This window comes from Sarcophilus harrisii, chromosome 2, assembly GCF_902635505.1.
Source record: "Sarcophilus harrisii chromosome 2, mSarHar1.11, whole genome shotgun sequence".
NCBI lineage: Eukaryota > Metazoa > Chordata > Mammalia > Dasyuromorphia > Dasyuridae > Sarcophilus > Sarcophilus harrisii.
The window spans coordinates 603593258-603613101 of record NC_045427.1 but is presented as its reverse complement, the minus strand read 5'-3'; the positions used below and the strand labels follow the sequence as shown (position 1 = coordinate 603613101).

Here is a 19844-nt window from a genome sequence, read left to right as displayed (position 1 = left end):
CTCTGGGACTTTCTAATTGTGACCAAGCTCAGAAACAGGGTATATGTAGCATTATTCTCCCAAAGAAGGAAAACTTCTTAGGACCACTAAAACATCAAGCAGACCTTCTATAAAACAAAACAAAATAAAAACATAAAACTAGTAATTGTTCTTTTAGTACAATGATTTTACCTATAGAAATGGAAAAATTTAGGCCATTAAAAGAGAGCAGATTTAGGAGATAGGCTAATTGGATTCTAATCCTGGATCTGATAATAATTTAGCACATAATTTGGAGATACTCGTATCATCTCCAAAACTCAGAAGAGTTCCTCACTTTTAAAATGAAAGGGTTGAACTAGATTATTTCTAAGATCTCTTTTATCTCTAATATTTTAACCTAGCACTTAACACAGAATCTATTTCATAGTAAGCACTTAATAAATGCTTGATGATTTACTGAAACACTATATCCCAAGAGGCACAAAAGCACAACTCACTGCTCATTTGGATATTTAGATTTCTAATACAATAAAATAAAATTTTACATCCCAAGAATAGAATGACCTCTATTACATTTGGAGAATGACACAAAAGTAGAAATGACAGCCATTGATGGATCCCAAAAACTTTGGCAGATTAGAATGTTGGGCTTAATCTAAAAGGATAAAATTGTAAAGGTTTTACACTAAGTTTAAAAAAAAATTCCATAAGTATATAAGATAGGGGAATGTGGGGAAACTGCAGTTCATCTGAAAAATGTGGTAGTGGGAGACAGGGGGTTCCAGTATAATATACTAGGGCGAATATAAGTTGACAATGCAGTGGGACTGCCAAAAAGATCACATTAACATCCCTCATTGAAAGGTACAATTTTGTGTTACACAAAATGTCTTTGTCTTTATTGTACTCTGTCTTTATTGAGCCACATCTGGAAAATGATGTTGTTTCAGGCATAATATTTTGGGAAAGTCAGCAAGTATCCAGGAGAGTATGACCAGGAGAGGTGATGCTTTCATGAATTGAGTTGGGAGGGTTGGGAGAGGAAAACAGGGATGTTTAGCCAAAAATTGGCTTAAGGAGAGAAAAAGATAATTGTCTTGAAGTATTTAAAAAGTTGCCACATATAAGGATTGGGCTTGCTCTACTCTGTCTCCAGATAGTAGTAATAACAAGAACAATAACTAACTATGTAACATATTATGCTAAGCCCTTTGCAATTATTATTTCATTTGATCCGTATAATCTTAGAAGCTAGGGACTACTGTTATTCTCCTCTATATAGATGAGAAAACTGAAGCAAACAGAGGTTAAGTGATTTGCCCAGCTAATAAGTGTCTGATGCTGGATTTGAATCCAGATCTTCCTTAACTTCAGGCCTAGTATTTTATCCACTAAGCCACCTTAACTGCTAATATTAGTAGATGGAAGAACTAAGACCCCCAGGCCAGGACTTTAGAGATATAGATATAGATTTGATTTAAGGAAAAACTTGTGAACAATTAAAGCAATCCAGAAGTGGAATAGACCCTTTGAGAGATAATATGCAGGTATGTGAAAATACATATACACACACACACACACACACACACACACACACACAACTAGAAGTCTTCAAAAAAAGGCTGTATAATATATTGCTGGCTACTTTGTAGAAGGGTAGTTACTGCTCAACTATGGGTTAGACTAGATGGTCTTTGAGATTCCTTCTAATTATAAAATTGTGACAATTTAAAAATTCAGAAAATATAGTCTCTGGGCAATTTGGTCACTTTATGAATAAGGCCAGTATTTTTATTATTAAAAAGATGATCATTTAACTAACTCTCTTAGACCAAAGACCCTTATGGGGATGGGTTCAAGAATAGGTTTGTATGAGGGGTGGTAATCAATTCCAATTAGCTAACAATTGATAAAAGAATGAATATTACAATGAGAGGGTGGACTATATTAAAATGAGGGTCTTTCTGTATGTGACTTGGGTCACCAAATCTTGGTCAAAGAGGCTTATCAATTTCCAATCACCTGTCTGTCAACACGGATGATCCACAATTTCCCAGACTTGTCTGAGCAAACACTAGCAGGAATATATATATCCATTAGCAAAAATTTGGAATTTCTTTTAGTGGCTGATAAGATCTTGCCCTAGGTAAATCATTAAGAGAAATTTCCCACATTGGTTGGTTTTTGATGAGGAAGTAGAAAAAGAAAATATGATAATTATTAAATTCAAGAGAGAAATAATCATTTCTCCCATAATCATATAATTTCGGGATTCTTACCACAAGCAACCTTGGCATTTGGGTCTTGTTTGAGATGGGCATCCAGCACAGCATCACTGATCTGATCACAGATCTTATCTGGAAAAAGAAGGAAACTATGAGTCTAAAATAGCAAATACATAATATATGAATCAACAAATGTGACTATATTGTTAACTGTTAATGAAGAGACTATTAGGTATCTTAAGAAATAAGAATTCATTTCAAATGTTGTTTCCAAGCATCGCTTCTCTCCCAGCTCAACTTTTGGGTCATGTAGAATTTTGTCCTAATCCTGGAATTTCCTGTGAAGAAAAATGCATGCCAAAAATAGTAACTCCAAGACCTCCAGGGTAATTCTCAAACATTTTTCTAATAATATATCTCTTAAATATATCAATATATATCCCCTAATTCCTGAGTGCACATCTGGAAAAGTCTTAGAAGCAAACACTCAAGCACTTACTTCAGTGGTAATGTTAGCATAGTGAAATCTGACTGGGAAAGACAGGGTTTTTGTTTGTTGCTGTGTGTGTGTGTGTGTGTATATATATACATATATATACATATATATATATATATATATATATATATATATTCCATCAAAATATTATACTTTAGCATGTGTAAATTCTAAAACAAAAGTGACCAGGAGAATACTTCTAGATTGGTATATCAATTTAAGTCTTTTCATAAGAAATTCTCTAATCTTCCCAGATGTTTCCTGAATGTCATATGTCTTCATTGTTTTTAATTAAGTGAATAGTTAACTGGAAATCTCTACGATGGATAAAAGAGAGGTCCAATTTATATTTTGGCATGATTCTTTTCATGTAATTTATTTAGGATGTATTCAACATTGAGGATACTTGTAAAAAGGAACTCCAGATTTGCATTTCCCAAACTAATTTGACCTCAGAACACATCAGTATCTGACATCAACCAACAAAATCAAATACTCTGATCAAGGTATATGGAATTGCACTGGTATATAGGGAGGTCAGATAACTTTGGAATTGAGCAAATTAACCTTATTTTTATATCAAAAATACCATATTCCATATATATCTCGTATATACTATTTGATATATAGTATTTTAAAGAAGAAATACAAATTTTCCTTATGGAACATTATGCACATCTTGAAGAGCATCATGTTTGGGGGAAACACCTTCAAAAAAAAATCATTTCACAATTACTTCAGGACAATCTGAGATGCCCATGTTCAAACTTAAATAACAAAAACATACTTTGGGCACACATTCTTGGATTTCAGGTTTAAGTTTCAAATTACCTACAAGTATCAATTCTTTAAATAACTCCTCTGAATAATTATAAGAAGGTCACACAAAATTGTGTGAATACTACTATTAATTAAACCCAGAAACTTCTAAGAATGTAGCCTGGGAACCATCTAAATTGTATCTAAATTGCATTAGGCTCTGGTTGAATAGATATTAAGCAACATGAAACATATTTCTACTGTTGCCTTTTATCAATTTCCTTTATGCTATTTTATACAATATTTGCCTAGCATCACACTCTCCTCATATTTTAGCCTCGTATTACCAGAGGGAGTTTGCTTGTAATATTTTTTGTTTCTATTTTTAAACTATCTATATATACGAGCAGCTTTCAATTATTTACATAAAATAATTCACTCTGGGAACTATGCAACTGAATTTAATTGGAATATAAATCTATTTTAAACAATATATAATGCCATACATCCCCAAATCAAATAGAATTTATCTTAGTATTTTTAATTGTATAAAATAATCCATTAGTATGGAAGTATAAAACTGACTATATACACAAATATTTTCCTGTATAGAAAACTTTTTACATGAAACTAAAAAGGAAACATGTCTAGTATCCTTTCATACTCCAACACTAAATGTGTTATTACACTGTATATCATATATTTTACTGTAAGTGTACCGTTGGAACAAATTTTTAAAACTAAAAAGTTCTGTTTTCCTCTAACAAATTTATGTTATCTTAAAAATCCTTATCTATTCATATTCATCTAAAATAATTCATATTATCTTTTTTTAAAACTTGGAATAAATTCTTCTCACTATGTTCCAACATGAAATTTTGACTATAGTTATCTGGACACATGACTTGTCAAAAAATTCAAAGCAAAAACATTTGGAACTGAGAAGATCATAAAGGTACAGAAAAAGGGATGATTATGTAAGATCAAAGCAGTAGTAAGCAGAGGTATATGCCAAATGGGAAGGGGAGGATTTCAAATCAAGTGTGTTTGAAACTCCTCATCTTGCTTTAACACTCAGAACATCTGAACAGTCTACATCAGGGGTCCTCAAACTTTTTAAATAGGGGACCAGTTCACTGTCCCTCAGACTGTTGGAGGGCCAGACTATAGTAAAAATAAAAACTTTGTTTTGTGGGTCTTTAAATAAAGAAACTTCATAGCCCTGGGTGAGGGGGATAAACGTCCTCAGCTGCTGCATCTGGCCCACGGGCAGTAGTTTGAGGACCCCTCCTACATGGTAGAAACCAGAGAGCCATTTAGGGGCTATGTATCATCCAAATAACAATAGATTATAATGAATAACCTCAATTATAATTTAATGAAACATCATAGTACCCCCTGTCTGTTGTATCTCATTTATATGGGTGGAATAGGAAATAGGAAATAAAATCTCATGTCAAAATACCACAATTGAATATACTTTAGTATATACAGAAGAAGAAGCCAGAACTGCATCTGACTGAAGAAAGGGTGAACTAATTAAATTGAATTCAGCAAACATCTATTAAGTATCTACTATATGTAAGGCATAGTGCTAGATTGGGAAGGGGGGGAGCGCATAAAGACACATTCCTTCCTTTTAAGCAATTTATGTTCTCTTGTCAAATGCTTTGCTCACGTCTGGAGCCTCCACGAATGAGACAATCAATCAACAAACATTTGATCTATACTCACTCTATATACCTAGAAGTATGCTAAGTGCCATGGAGAATATACAGCAATACAAGATAATGAAAAGAAAGCTCAGTTCAGGGCACAGAGACCTTCTCAAAATTGGCCAACATCCTCTAAGTTCTTTACCATATTCAACATTCTCTAAAGACTTATTGAAGCAAGTGAATAGAGAAGCAAAGCCTGCCTCTATTTATGTATGACCATCAGCTGGACAGCCAAAGAAGGAACTTTGCCTTATGAAAACAAGAGTTTGAGAAGTATCAACTTTGTGAGTATGCTGCAGCCAAACTGAAGGATTCAGTTAACTTTATATAAGTATCCAAGTATACACACACACACACACACACGAGTGTGTGTGTTCCAAAAGCAATTTGGAAACAATAATACTTACTTTAGAAGTTTGAAAATATGCAATTTATTAATGTGGTATTCCCTTCACAAGTACAGATTGCAACCCCACTATTACATAGTATTTAGCCTTCAAGAATTGATGAGACTTAAAAAAAAATGTACCACCTGTGGCCAATGAAATAATGTTTTAACTCTCAAAAATTAGCTATTCTAGTCCTCAGACAGCAAATAGATGGCCCATCACTAGGTACATATCAGAGCTTTTCCAGTTGGGTTAAACCCAACAGAACTTCAGCTCTACTGGTATTGATGGGAGGGAATGATGAGGGGGACCCCGAAACTTTCTCTTTGAAAACTCCTTCAAGGAGAAAGTCTCCTTGAATTCTGGTCTCTGTAAAAGACCCCACCCAAGGCAAACAGGACAAACAGCTTCTTTCTGTTATTTAGGTAGGACTAGTTGAGTCTGGAGTTGGAGATTCTAACCCCATTGAATTGGAGATTAGTGAGAAACACTCATTCAAAGTCAAGATTCTCTATTCTTATTCCAGCCCCCATCAAGAGCTGCTAACCTAGGCTTCTATTATGAAAATGAGCCAACATGGGGCTCAGTCCTTGCAGAGGACCTAATATGCCAAGGAATTGCTCTGCCTAGCATAGCAGAAACTCTCTGCCCCCTGAAATGATATTCTCTTTTCAGCATTAGCCTCTCTTTATCTTTCTCAAGTATTTCCCTAACAAGACTTTATACCTCTCTGTTGGGTTTTCTCTGCTAGAAACTTTACTTCTCTGCCAGGACTCTTCCACTAGAAACTACTTCTCTGTCGGGACCTTGCCACCAAGGAATTCAGTCTTTCTGTTCATGCATAGCAAAGGCTGATGCTTTTCCCAGTGTCAATAATAAACTTCTTTAACCAGTCTAGCTTTTTGGTTTGAAAATTCCTTTATGAAGGACCTCTGTGCCACCAGAAGGGGGATACCCACAACTTCCTACCCTGTGCTAAATCCTAGGGGGATTTAGGGGAACCAAATCTCTTCATCTGGTTCCCTGAACCCCGAACCTGCCACTAACCTCATCATTTAACTCCCTGACCACCAGGAACTCTAAACCTCATCACTATGGCTATCAAGAACTCAGAATTCCTTCTACGCTACACTGAGAAATTAAGAATAAGAATTTGTGAATGTTATAGGCTACAACAAAGGTCTGATAGAACACATTTCAATATAATCCCCACTTTAAAATCCTCTAAAAGTATAGGAGTCACCCACTTTACTAAACAGGGCTGACTAAGCTTGAGTGTAGAGGACCAGGAGGTAAGAATCCATTTCAGGTTTTGATAATTATAATAGCTTGGCTCACCAACTTCCCTTTTCTATATACAATTTTAGAGACAGACATTAAATATATTGATAAAGTTTTTCACAACTGAAGCAAAATGCAAACTCAATAGATCAAAGACATACATTTGAATTTAGGACAGGAAAAGCAGTCCACAGTGGAGACTAAAGGTATTTGGGAGAAAGGTACTTGAGGACATTGGTATGATAATTTTATTCTGATGTGCATCACATTTATTTACATCTCTTTTGAACTGGTTAAGACCATGCTTAATCATTTTCATCTCAATATATTGAGCTTGTTAGAAAGGATACAGGAATATCAAAGAGTGGTTTGTATTTTGTATCAACTCTATAAGCATTGGAGATATAGATATATATATATTTGTCTCTCTGATCAATAAATTTAAAAAGATCATAATGAATTCTCTTCACCTGCCTCCTGACAAACATACCCTTATTTCAGTACTGGAGCTGGACTTCAACTAGTAGCGGCTAAAATACCAAACTTCACAATGAACAGAACTTCAGGAGTGACAGAGATTCCAGGGAAGGATGTCCTCTTAGAAGCAAGTGCATATATTAAGGTAAGAAGGGAATTAAATAATAAAAAAATGAGGATAAAGTAGGAAAAAAAGGTGATCACCAACAGGTACTTTAGCACTAGAAATAGTTTATCATCAGGCTGACACAGAGGGAGAATATCAAATATCAGATAATTATAGAACATAAAATATCAGATATCATATAGGAATATATATAATAAGATAAAGTTTATAAAATTGATTATTGTCCAGCTGATATCAATATAATACTCATTGAATTCAAATTAAGGCAAAATCAATCAGCAGGTAGTGAAGATATTATCTGAAACTATTTATTAGATAAAGAAATAGGATTGGAAGATATTCTAATTTCTGTATTCTCTATTTTTGAATATTTCTCCAACTCTCAGAGAATATCTTAAATCCTTAAAGTAAACTCTCTTATTGATACCCTGGAAAAGACTGGAGGGCAAAGACTGAAAAGAGGAGACAAATTAGCACCTCCTCCCCTCCCCAGGCTCCCTGTTCAAATCTTTCTCATTGACATAGACCAGAAAGGAAGTCAAATCTTTATACTTAGGGGGCTAGTTCATCAAAACACTTTAGAGAGCTAAAGAAAGGGAAAGGGATAGTCCTTTCAAAATACAATTAGTCTTTCCAGCTCCTGATCTAAATAATCCATTTCAAATTATAAGATCACAAACCCGTTTTCAATCAGTAAGAGGAGGCAAGTTAAAGCTCCATTGAAACAACCTGTCTTTTAAAATGCTAATACTGATTTTTTAAAAGGCTTTAGATAGGGGAGAATCAACAATACCCTACTTCTCTTCAAACAGCTTCTCTTGATATCATATGGAAGTACAAATAATATAGAATATATTCTTTCCCCACTAAAAACCCACTTGAGTCCACTTCCTTCTGATATGGTAGGCCTTATTTTAGGATGCAGTTTATAAGCATTGCTAAGGTTTAAAGTTGTTTTGAATTTTTGAGAAAATATGTATTCTTTGTTATGTCACTCCTGATTATGGTATTTTTCTTAAACAAATATGGGCAGAAAATAGCACCATATTAATAATACCTTACAAAAATAGGAAAAGCTTTAAAATATTTATATAAAAAAAATTTTAAAAAAGAAATTCAGGGTGGTGAAGGTTTTGGGGAGCACAGGAAAGGAAGTATTCTGGATGCAATCTATCACTGATTTTAGGCCGATTCTAAAGTGGAAATTAGAAGGGATGATTTAGTTACTCCAAATGATTATCACAAAATGGTGAGGGCTATTAATTGGTTGGGACTATATTTGAAATTGGGAACACAAGAATTGGGGGAAATTTTTTTTTAATTTTATGATCAAATTCAAAAAGAAATCTTACCCCCCAAAAAGGTAGGATCATTGCAAGGAATAGAAAGAGCTATGAAAAAACCTTTAAAAAGACTTTTGCAATTAACCAGAGACCTACATATAATTCATCAGCCAAACTCTAAAGATCTTTATTACTTCTGATAACGATTGGCAAGTTCTATTAACTAGGTATTAAGGTCCAATTGATAATATTTTTAGCTAACGATTTTACAATTCTTGACTAAGTAAAATGGGTATTTCCACAATTAACTAACAAAACTTATCTTCTTTGTATATGTATTCCACCTACTAATAGAATCTGTCTGTATCAAATTTGTTGTGTAAGCTAGATTTTGTTGCCTGCAAAGAGTCATAAAGCAACCAGACAGGGAAAAAACCTCTATACTGTAGTTTGTATGGTGGAAATTTTTCCTAAAAAGGCCCAACCTTTTTTCTGTGAATTGAAAACCTCTGGCCAAAAGTTTTAAAAATGCACAGAAAAGGGGGTTAGAAAATAAAATTAAAATGACATCTTACAGATTCTCAAAAGTTTCATGAGCAAAATGCTTTACCAAGTCTCAAAATTTTGAGAAAAATTTAGTCAAAAATAACGATTAGGAAAATAGCAATTTTTACTAAATTTCTTTGAATTCTATCTTGTCTAGAATGGGTTTTTTTTTTTTTTTTTTAGCACTGCAGGTGGGAGTGAGAGTCAGCTCTCATAAAATTGCTAATTAGATTGATATCACCATTTTCTAATTCCTCTCATACACTACAGTATTGTAAGAAAAGCCTCAATAGCAGTAAACTCAAGGATTTGCATAAAATTACTGCTTGGAGGAATGCAATGGGATGGGAGTCAGGCTCCACAATTCATCATTCCCAGAATCTTGTCTCCAGCCACCCGTTTTCATCAAGTTCTGTCCAGAAACTGTTTGAGAAGAATCTGGGTGCCCCTGGCAGCACCCAACATGGCAATGTGGAATCACTCAACCTCTATTTTTTGGTAAATTCACCATTATTTATTTCAATTACAGAAATATGTTAGCTATGTAAGGTTTATAGCAAATTAATTTATATCTGCCCAGTTTTCTGATTTGTAAAGGTAACATATTGATTGTTGCTTAATAAAAAAACAAATGCTATATTTTACTGCTTTATTGGATAAAATTGCTTCATATTTTGATAATTCTCTGGGTTTTTAGATGTGATCAATATATAGTGCTAAAGCTGAGATAAATAATTTTTGGGGTGTGTATAAATTATACTAGGCAAATTCAACAAGACCTCACTAGGCCTAGGAAGATAGTGTATAGAATTCTCTTTCCTCCTCCTTTCCTGCCGTGAAGAAGGGATAAAAGGGAGAGAAAGAAAATATGCATAAAGCAATATAATTTGTTATTTGAGGTATTGATGGTAAAAGTAGTTGTAAAGGACCTTTAATCAAAGCCCATTAAAAGAATGTATAAATTGTAATCTATTTGTGCTAAATTTAGGAAAATAGAAAAGCAGCTCACAGCTACTTAAAAACTGTCAGAAAAATCAGCCTGCTTTTAAGTTATCTAGACCAAACTTCTCAGGAACTAGACACAGAAATTACATCTTAACTTTTTCCTGGCTCACTAAGGAAAAATAATTTGTGTAAAAATGGAAAATATTCAAATGGAAATTTAGTTTGTCTGGAACATTTAATTGATATTTAAGAAATTTCATAACATTAAAAATCTCAAAAATCTGTTTTAGTTCAACAGAAATATATGTATATATGTGTGTACATATATATGCACACATACATATACACATACAGTGTCATCTTCTCTCTAAACAAAAAATAAAATTATTTAAGACAATGGAAATCATCCCTGAGAACTTCTCAGCTCAGCAGTTTGGAGATAGATTTGTCAACTATTAAGAAGATGAAAAGTTTATTTAGCCTTGCTGATTCTATTTCATATTATTTTGTAAATGTAAAGTAAAAAAAAAAAAAAAAAAAAAAAAGGTATGTTTCACTGCACTAGAAAATTAATAGGAAATTACAACAAAAACTATTTGGTTGTTCTCAGGAAAAAATAAAAAATTGTTAACCAAGTTATTTGGAGCTCTTGTTATCATATTATACCTAAATCTGATAGTTACTGTATAAAGCATAGTCCATCAAAACACTATGAATGAGGGGTAGGTAGGTGCAGTGAATAGAGCACCAGCCCTGAAGTCTGGAGGACCTGAGTTCAAAGCTGACTTCACTTAACCTCAATTACCTCAGCAAAAACCAAAACAAAACAAAACAAAAAAACTGTGAATGGTAGAGGTTGGGCAACACCAGTTCAGCTCCTTCCCTGGGGCCACTGTCCAACCTTTTAATTTTAAGCTTATCAGTTTTTTTAAACTTTCAGGATAGGTAAGCCCTAAGAGAGGAGCCTGTTTAAGAGATATACTAATATGTATATACAAAAATTTTATAAGTTCATTTAATGATTAATCCTTTGCATCAGGATGAGTTTTAACATACAAAACAAGTTAAACAATCTTTTGTGTGTCTAAGTTTTAAAAGAGATAATTTATCTAGCCTTAAATTGTAATTAGTAGAATTTGATATTGGAGATGAATCCTTTTGGGACTGTAACTGATATATTATTTTTGAGTTTTGAATTTGATTACCTGATCATTAATTCAGTAACCCAGCACTTGAGAGAACTTTCATAAACTACTCAGAGAAATGTGACCCAGCACAGATAAAGGTCTGTAATAGGATAAGAGTTGGGAACTTTTGTTCAAAATTAAATCCTTCTGACTCAGATATAGATATAAAATGTTTGGTGAAATAAATTCTTTATAGGTTTTCAAAATAATGAACATTATTATCTGTAAGAATGAACTGTTATTTTATTCTTCATTTGAAACATCTTATATATATACATATATATATATATATATATACACATATATATATATTCTATGTTCTATGATACAAATATATTTCATTACCTGAAAATTACTGCCCAATCTACGTTAGTCTCTTTACATCTTATAGAAGTCCTTATAATCCTCACCTCTATTTGTTAGATTTGTTTTCTATTTTAGATTTTGATTACACTTGCAGCTGCATTGACAAGGAACTAAATCAATTATTGGATACTTCAATAAGAACCAGCTTGCCACCCTCTTCCATAAAAAGATGGGACTCTGCAAGTGACTCAAATCTATGCCTATTCTCAGCAGGAAGCAGTTTCAGAAGATGAGTTTCTCCCCTGCTTCCAAAAGACTTTGAGCCCCATTTGTTTAAAGAGGGGGAACTGGAACTGATTAATGAATGGACCCCCAAATTATCCAGTCTCTAAATGGGTCTCTTGTTACAATGTATTTGGGACTTAGAATGGCACAAATTTTCACATCTCAGATATGGGAATCCATGATGTTTTCAAGCCCTTTAGAGATATACTGTACAGCATGTTTAAAAATAACTGTAGATATTTTTAAATACAATATTGTTAACTGCAGATATTGTTTTAAGGAATGGCACCAGAATGCAACTAACTCATGAATGTGTTAGAAGATATATTGTAGAATGTTTTATCCCAATGTCTTGCTTTTACTCAAATGTTTTCAAATTCACTACCTTTGGTTGTTATTATGGAATATCTATCCTACATAATAATGTCTGATAAGATTAATCACAATTGATACAGGTCAGCAGATGAACGAGTTTGAGATATCATCAAGGAAAATTAGTAAATAGTAACAGGAAAAAGATTTATTGGATTATTTCCTGTTGGAATTCCAGCAGCTATATCTATTTTTTATATCACTTGCTGTTTCAGTTATAGCTCTTAATAAATCTGTTCAGACTACTCAATTCACAGATAAATAAGCAAAAATTATATCACAAGCTTTTTAAAACAAATTAATATAGATAATGAATTAAAACAAGAATTAGACTTTGTGGAACACTCATTAATATGATTAAAGAATCATGTAAACAATTTGTAATCTCGATTACAGCTAACTTTTTAGCAAAAAACATGGCAAGAAGTAGTGTCCATGGAATTGATTCTGAAAGCGAGTGGTTAAAAAAGATAAATCCTGTAAAAATCTGACTTCTATACTTTTGCATTTTGTTCTTCTCACATGATTTACTTTGTTACCGACTGGTTTAACCTCTTGTGCTTTCAAGTATGTTTTGCAATCATTCTTAACTTTGGGAACTGAAGTCCATAGACTTCATTTTTAATTTAAAAAGGAAGGAGTTGTAGAGGGCCAGGAGGTAAGAGTCCATTTCAGGTTTTAATAATCACAGTAGCTTGGCTCACCAACTTCCCTTTTCTATATACAGTTGCAGAGACAGATATTAAATGCATTGATAAAATTTCTCACAACTGAAACAAAATGCAAATTCAATAGCTCAAAGACATACATTTTAATTTAGTACAGGAAAAGCAGCCCATAATGGAGACTAAAGGTATTTGGAAGAAAGGTACTTGAGGACATTGGTATGATAATTTTACTCTGATGTGTATCACAACTATTTACATCTCTGTTGAATTGGCCAAGATCCAACCTTCATCATTTGCATATCAATAGATTGATCTTGTTAGAAAGGATACAAGAATTCAAAGACTATATTTTGTATCAACTCTATAAGCATTGAAGATATATATATGTGTTTTTCTGATCAATAAATTTGAAGAATTCCTAACAAATTCTCTTTGCCTGGCCCTTACTAACACACCCTTATTTCACTACTGGAGTTGGACTTAAACACTTGATGAGAGTTAATTGAGTATGTTCATAAAGAAAGTACAAGTGTTAGTTTTCTGAGGATAGAGTTTTGGTCCTGGAATCAGGTGTACCTGAGTTCAAATCCATTCTCAAATGAGCTGTGTGACACTAGGCAAATCATTTAACCTATTTACCTCAGTTTCATTACTTCTAAAATGATGTTAATAATAGCATCTACTTCCCAAAGTGGTGAAAATGAGAAATAGCACAAAGCACTTTACAAACCTTAAATAGTGAAAATGCTAGCTGTTATTATTAATTGTGATTATTGGTATAGAGTAAGCTACATTAAAGAATGGTAATAGTCCTTTCTATGTTCTTTTTCTCTAAAAGTATTAACAATCAGCATGCCAAAAGAGGTACAATGTTGTAATATTGACCATATTTGGACTTGGGTTCATGAGACATATGTTTGAATCCCCCCTCAAAGACTTGCTAACTTTGTGACTCTGGAAAAGCCACTTAACTTCTAAAATCCTCACCTTTCTCATTTTTTAAATGGGCATGATAATGGTTTTGCTACCTAATTCACAGGCCTGCTCAATAAATGTGAGTAGTTTTTATCCTCATATAATTTTGAATGAAGTTCTCTCAATACATGAATTAGTTCATATTATAATTGTGTATATGCTTTTATCATTTTATACTGATGCTCCTTCCACAAAGAAATGACTAATTCCTTTTCCACATTGCTTTTAAAGCAAATGAGTTTCCAGCTGTTACTATTGCAACCATCTTTTATGGATGGTTTACAATGTGCTAAACCCTATCCAGGAGTCTTTCAGAGACATATAAATCTTGTGGCATGCCTCCTATGGAGGTCCAAATAAGCAGTAGATTCCATTCCTGAGAGGTAACATCTTTTTTTCAGTACTTAAGAATGATCATTCTTTCGATATAAGTTAAGGGAAGGTACAGGATAAGTTAACGTGTTTTTAAGTTCCTATTATGAACAAGATATAATTGCTATATTGAAGTATTTTATAATCTATCTGAGGAGATTGAATATATGCATTTTAAAAGTGCCAAATCAGTGGCACAACATAGTAAAGACTGGAAAATTTTAATCGAATCTTGAGTACAATCTAATGAAAGGGGCAAAAGGGATGTGCATTCTGTTTATGTTTATTTTTATTGGTATCGTTAAATAGCATAGAAATTATTCCATTGTTATAATCTGAAGCTTCATGTAAATGCTGTAGTTTAAATTTCTTTCTGATGCCAAGGATAGAGTAAAATAAAACTGTTTATATTATCCAAAAAATTTTTCATTTTGAAATAAATTCAAATTCTAACTTTTTCAGTTATTCAGTTATTAATCTTTCTATGATACATGACGTTCTCTCGATACATGAATTACTCATTTGCATGAATATTCATTTTAACTATTAATAGTCAATATATCCATATTTGCTGATCTCGTGCTACTCTTGTCCAGAGGGTCTATCCACCATGTAAAGTGTCTTCTTCCAGATCTCTTATGGATATGGATGCCAATGGAGCATGTGGACTGTCTTCCATTGAGAACAAAAGCTTTCAGGATATGATCATCCTATTTCCTTTTCTAGGCATACATCTCTTCAATAAAATCATTTACAACACTTTTATGCATGATTCTTTATTAGTAATATATAGTTGTATTCTCCTCTCTGCTGCTTTTAGGTATTAAATAATTCAAAACTATCTTACTTTAAATATGGCATATGTTGAAGTTTCCCCAGACTTGATGACCTACAACTATTCTCATACAATGGAAAGATTGATTATATCATCAACTTATTGAATTTGGAGTGAAGAGAAATGATGGATAGGAATTCATCTAAATGATGGTACTTGGTAATCAAAATCATCCATCAATTAACTAAGTTTTTCATTTTCCAACTCCTCAACACATTAGTATTATATCATCTTGGGTTCTTTGAAGGCCCAAACTGGTCACTAGAAGTCTAAGGTTCCAAATTTTTCTCCAGTCTCTAATTGTCAGTATTTCATAAGCACTTGAAGTTCTCTAGAATGCATTAGGCAAAGCATATACTGGAAAATAAATGCTGTCACAAGCCCAGATACCAAATTTCAAAAAAGACCAAAAAAATTAAAATAGGAAATAGGAGATTATAAACATAATAACATTCAACTGCTCTACAGAAGGTGGGGAAGGAACTAATGAAGCAGAAGAAAATGTCAGACATAAAAAAAAAGAAGAAATAAGAGACTGGAAGATAGGAATGCTAATAAATATTTACTGGGTTGAGTTTGTTTGAGTGAGTAAACATGTTATGTTGCAATACATTTCAAATTATCAACAGAGCCTCTAAGTAGTACAAAAGCACATGATGGAACTGCGTTTGAGGGTTAACACAATGTCATATGTTTTTTAAAAAAAAATTATGCATAGTTCCAAAATACACCTGAACTTTCTGATATTCCTGTATCTATACATTTGTACAAGAATAACGTCAGAGAGCAACAACAAATGAAAAAAAAACAAAAACTGTTAATGCTGAGGCAATTGAGTTAAGTTACTTGCCCAGGATCCAACAGCTGGGAAATGTTAAGTGTCTGAGGCCAGATTTGAACTCAGATCCTCCTGACTTCAGGGCTGGTACACTATTCACTGCACCAACTAGTTGCCTCAACAAATGAAATTTCAATAATTAGTAGCAACAATTAGAATTTTTAATAGTGCCTTCAGGTTAGCAATAGACATTTCATATGAAATTATTGATAGTCCTGTAAGATAACTACTATAGGTATTATAGAAAAGATTTTGCAGATAAGAAAAATGAGGCTCCCAGAAGGTTAGTGAATTGCCTTTGATCACACAACTAATAAGTATTAGGGGCAAAATTTGAACCCAGTTCTTAATTCCAGGTCCAACACTCAATCCATAATGCTATTTTGTGTCTTTGGGAGAGTATGGTATAAAGTCAAAAGAAGAATTTTAGTCAGAGACTGGGTGTGAATATAGCTTTTGTTGGACAGATTGTGTGTTATTGAGAAAATTATATCTCTTTCTGAGCCTTAGTCTTCTCATCTGTAAAATGGGGAGGTTGAACTAGATGACCTCCAACTTCCCTTCTAAGTCAAAGTCTATAATTCTGATTTCAAAGGTCTCTTTGCTTCTAAATCTTTGATTCTGTGAATTTGATCAAGGTTACAACTACTCAAAATGATGGTTTCTCTTCATACATTAGTAATTGTTCATATTCCTTTGCAGGAGCAGGAGGGCAAATAATTATCTTTTCAGCCAATGGTTTTTTCCCTTCACATTTCCTAAAATAACAGACATTTGATACCATCTTTTTCTTTCTAAAGTACATTCACTTAACATGGAAAACTCAATAACCCTTGTCCTTGTTCAAGGGAACATTTTCTGTTGACTCAAGCTGCATAGTGGTGGCAGATGAGCATTCAATTTTTTCAAAAATACACATAATTTTAAGTGTTATGACTATATGTATAGATATTTAGCTGATTAACTTTGCATTATCAATTCAAGCATATTTCCTTATTAAAAAATATAAGATGCTAGTGGGATTAAAATTATTGCATATGTACTTCTGTTTTATAACCTGTTGTTTTATGCTTCCTATCTGACAGCTGAAAGTTCAACCTTTCTATGAAAATATGTTTTTTAGACTTCAAGAATATGAAGCCCAAACCCAATCCATTCATATTAATGACAAGATTATTGTTATTATTGTTTGGATTAATAATAATAACAGTTTTATATAGTACTTTAAGGGGGATAAAATGTTTTACATATACTTTCATTTTATCTTCACAACAATCCAGAGAAGTTGATGCTAATATATTATTCTTATTCTACAGATGAGAAAGTAAAATAATAAATGATTTGTCCAGAGTCATACAACTGATGTCTAAGGTAGGATTCAAATTCAGATCTTCCTAACTCGTGATCCAGGGTCCTATCTACAGCATGATCTAACTGTTCTGTTTTGTTTCTTTTCAGAGAATTAATCACAAAAGTAATATAGGCTAATACAACCTTCCCACTTCCATGCCATTGTCGATAATAACTGTATTTTTCTTTGGACGACCACCCACCTCTTCCATCCCATGTCACTAGTTGCTAGTGCTTTAACTTTGTGAAGCAGCTCCCAGGCAAGCTAACTTACCAGGATGCCCTTCTCCTACAGATTCCGAAGTGAACATGAAAGCCCCTTCTTCACTCAGAGAATGGTCACACAAGCCGTCCACAGGTCCATTCATGTTGCAACAGTTTCCCTGTAAGTTTCTTCAAAGGAACAGCTTGAGAACTCTGATTGATTGCACCTTGGTTTCCTTTGGGAGCCAAAAGGAATTCCCCCCCCCCCCCCCAGCAGAGCTGTTTCTATCTAAGAGACTGCTTCTGCCTGCAGAGCTTTGAACAAGTGTGAGTAGAACAAGAATGTATGAGAAAGTGAATGAGTGAACTGAATGAGCATGTGCCTCTTCCCCCTATCGGTGTCTCTGGTTGAATGGATTTTTAGTTCCAGTTGCTCCTATATATGGAAAAGTGAAAGTGCCTGAATAATCATGTGAGAAAATTGGAGGAGTTCATTTGCTAGGAGGAGAGGGGAGCCTTCTTTCTTTGGGGAAATTTCAATGAACTCTGATTCCCCACAGCACAAAATTCAGCACTGAACACCACATAAGCCCCGTGGATTTTGCTAAAGTTAAGAATCTATGGAGTCCTTGATTGGCTCTATTAAAAATTTATGAATTACTCCCTTTTAACATCCCCTTTGAATGGATAGGAATGTTTTCACATGTGTACTGTTGTTGCATGAAAATAGAAAAAATGTGGGATCAAACTATTCTAGAGAAATGTGTTGGAGTAGTGGGAAAGACAGTGGTGTTACTAATCTTTGTTGTGAAGTGTTTCTCCCTTGTTTCTTTTTGGTATTTCTTTTTTTCTTCTTTCTTTATTTTAATTTGTTTCTTGTTCTATATGGACTTCTCTTTTTGCATGGTTTTCCTCGAGCTTATCACTAAAAGAAAGCCAAAGCTAAATTCTGTTTTTGGCTTGCATCTTAGAAGGAAAGTGTACGTCTTGTTTGGTTTCAGGTCTTCTTTGCCCACGTTAATTATTGTAAAAGTATTTCTGCCACTATAAAGTTGTTACATAACAACCAGATGAATTATTACTATATCAAGTTTCCCAGGTTACAGTAGAGAAAATGGACTTTTTTTCAGAAAAAGGTTTTGAAAGTAAAAATAAATAAATAAATCATCAGGCATTTCAGTTATGGAAGAATATGATTTTCTAGAGCCTTTAGGATAGAGATAAAATATTTATTTGTATAGTAGCCTATCTCTAATAACTTCTAAGGAATATCTGTTCACACTGATCCTAAAATCTTCTATTATGGTTTAAAAATTAATTAGCCATATTAGATATATAAGTAGATAATACATTCCTAATAACAACACCCTCTAATTTATCATTACATACCAATATGTTTACATTCCTCTGTAATTTGAGGCAATAAAAATTGAAAGTAATCAGATTGAAAGAAAAATTGGGATGAACAGAAAAACAAATTTCTACTATAAAAGAACAAAAGATGACCCCTAAACTAATGTCAGACACTTCAAAATTAGCATAATATGAAAATCATGATTAGGAACCATAATAACTAATTTCTACATATCTACCATATATGATTTTTTTTTAATTTAAGAAAAGTCACCATATTTTGGGGCGTGAATTCAAGTCTCTGAAGCAACAATCAGGACATTTATAGTTTTGTTAATTGCTCAGTAACTACAGCCACATGTAAATACTACTGCCAATGAAACAAAACCAAAGCTCCCTAGAGGTTAAGGAATGGAACCTTGTGTATTTATTCAGCAATATTTAACAAGGAGAAAGCTTTTGGTGGAGAGGTGGAAATGAGTAAAAGGAGAAGAAAAGGCCAATGGCAGGAACCAGATACTAAAGAAGAATCACATTAGGACATGGGATAACCTTTGATACCATCAGTATATTGGGATTCACATTGTTTGCACCTAAAATGTTTCATCATCAATGTGCTTGGCAAATTTCTTCTGCATATATTTGTTTCAAATCAGGAGAGCTAATGTTTAATTTGGACTGTAGACCCATGTTCTTCCCTCAATCAGTTGTTTTGTTTAGTGGGTTGAATTTTTTTTTTCATATCTACCAAAGATAGGCCAAAGTTGAAGTATCAAACAAATATAAACAAGTTTTCATTTTGGAGTCAGAATGAAGTGAAATAGTGTTTTCATTGTCCTCTCTACTGCAAGGGTAACACTAGCAGTAGAAT

The 19844-nt window shown here is 33.3% G+C and overlaps 1 protein-coding gene across 1 annotated transcript in view; it reads right to left on the bottom strand.

Annotated features, from left to right (window-relative positions):
• Positions 1 to 18041, bottom strand: part of MAT1A (methionine adenosyltransferase 1A) — a 48887-nt gene extending 30846 nt beyond the window's left edge. The window contains exons 1-2 of the mRNA XM_003758847.4: positions 17691 to 18041; positions 2262 to 2339 (exon numbers count right to left, since the gene is read on the bottom strand). Coding sequence (XP_003758895.1) covers positions 2262 to 2339; positions 17691 to 17784 — 172 coding nt within the window. The 5' untranslated portion in view covers positions 17785 to 18041. The remainder of the gene's footprint in view (positions 1 to 2261; positions 2340 to 17690) is intronic.
• Between the last annotated feature and the right edge of the window lie 1803 nt (positions 18042 to 19844).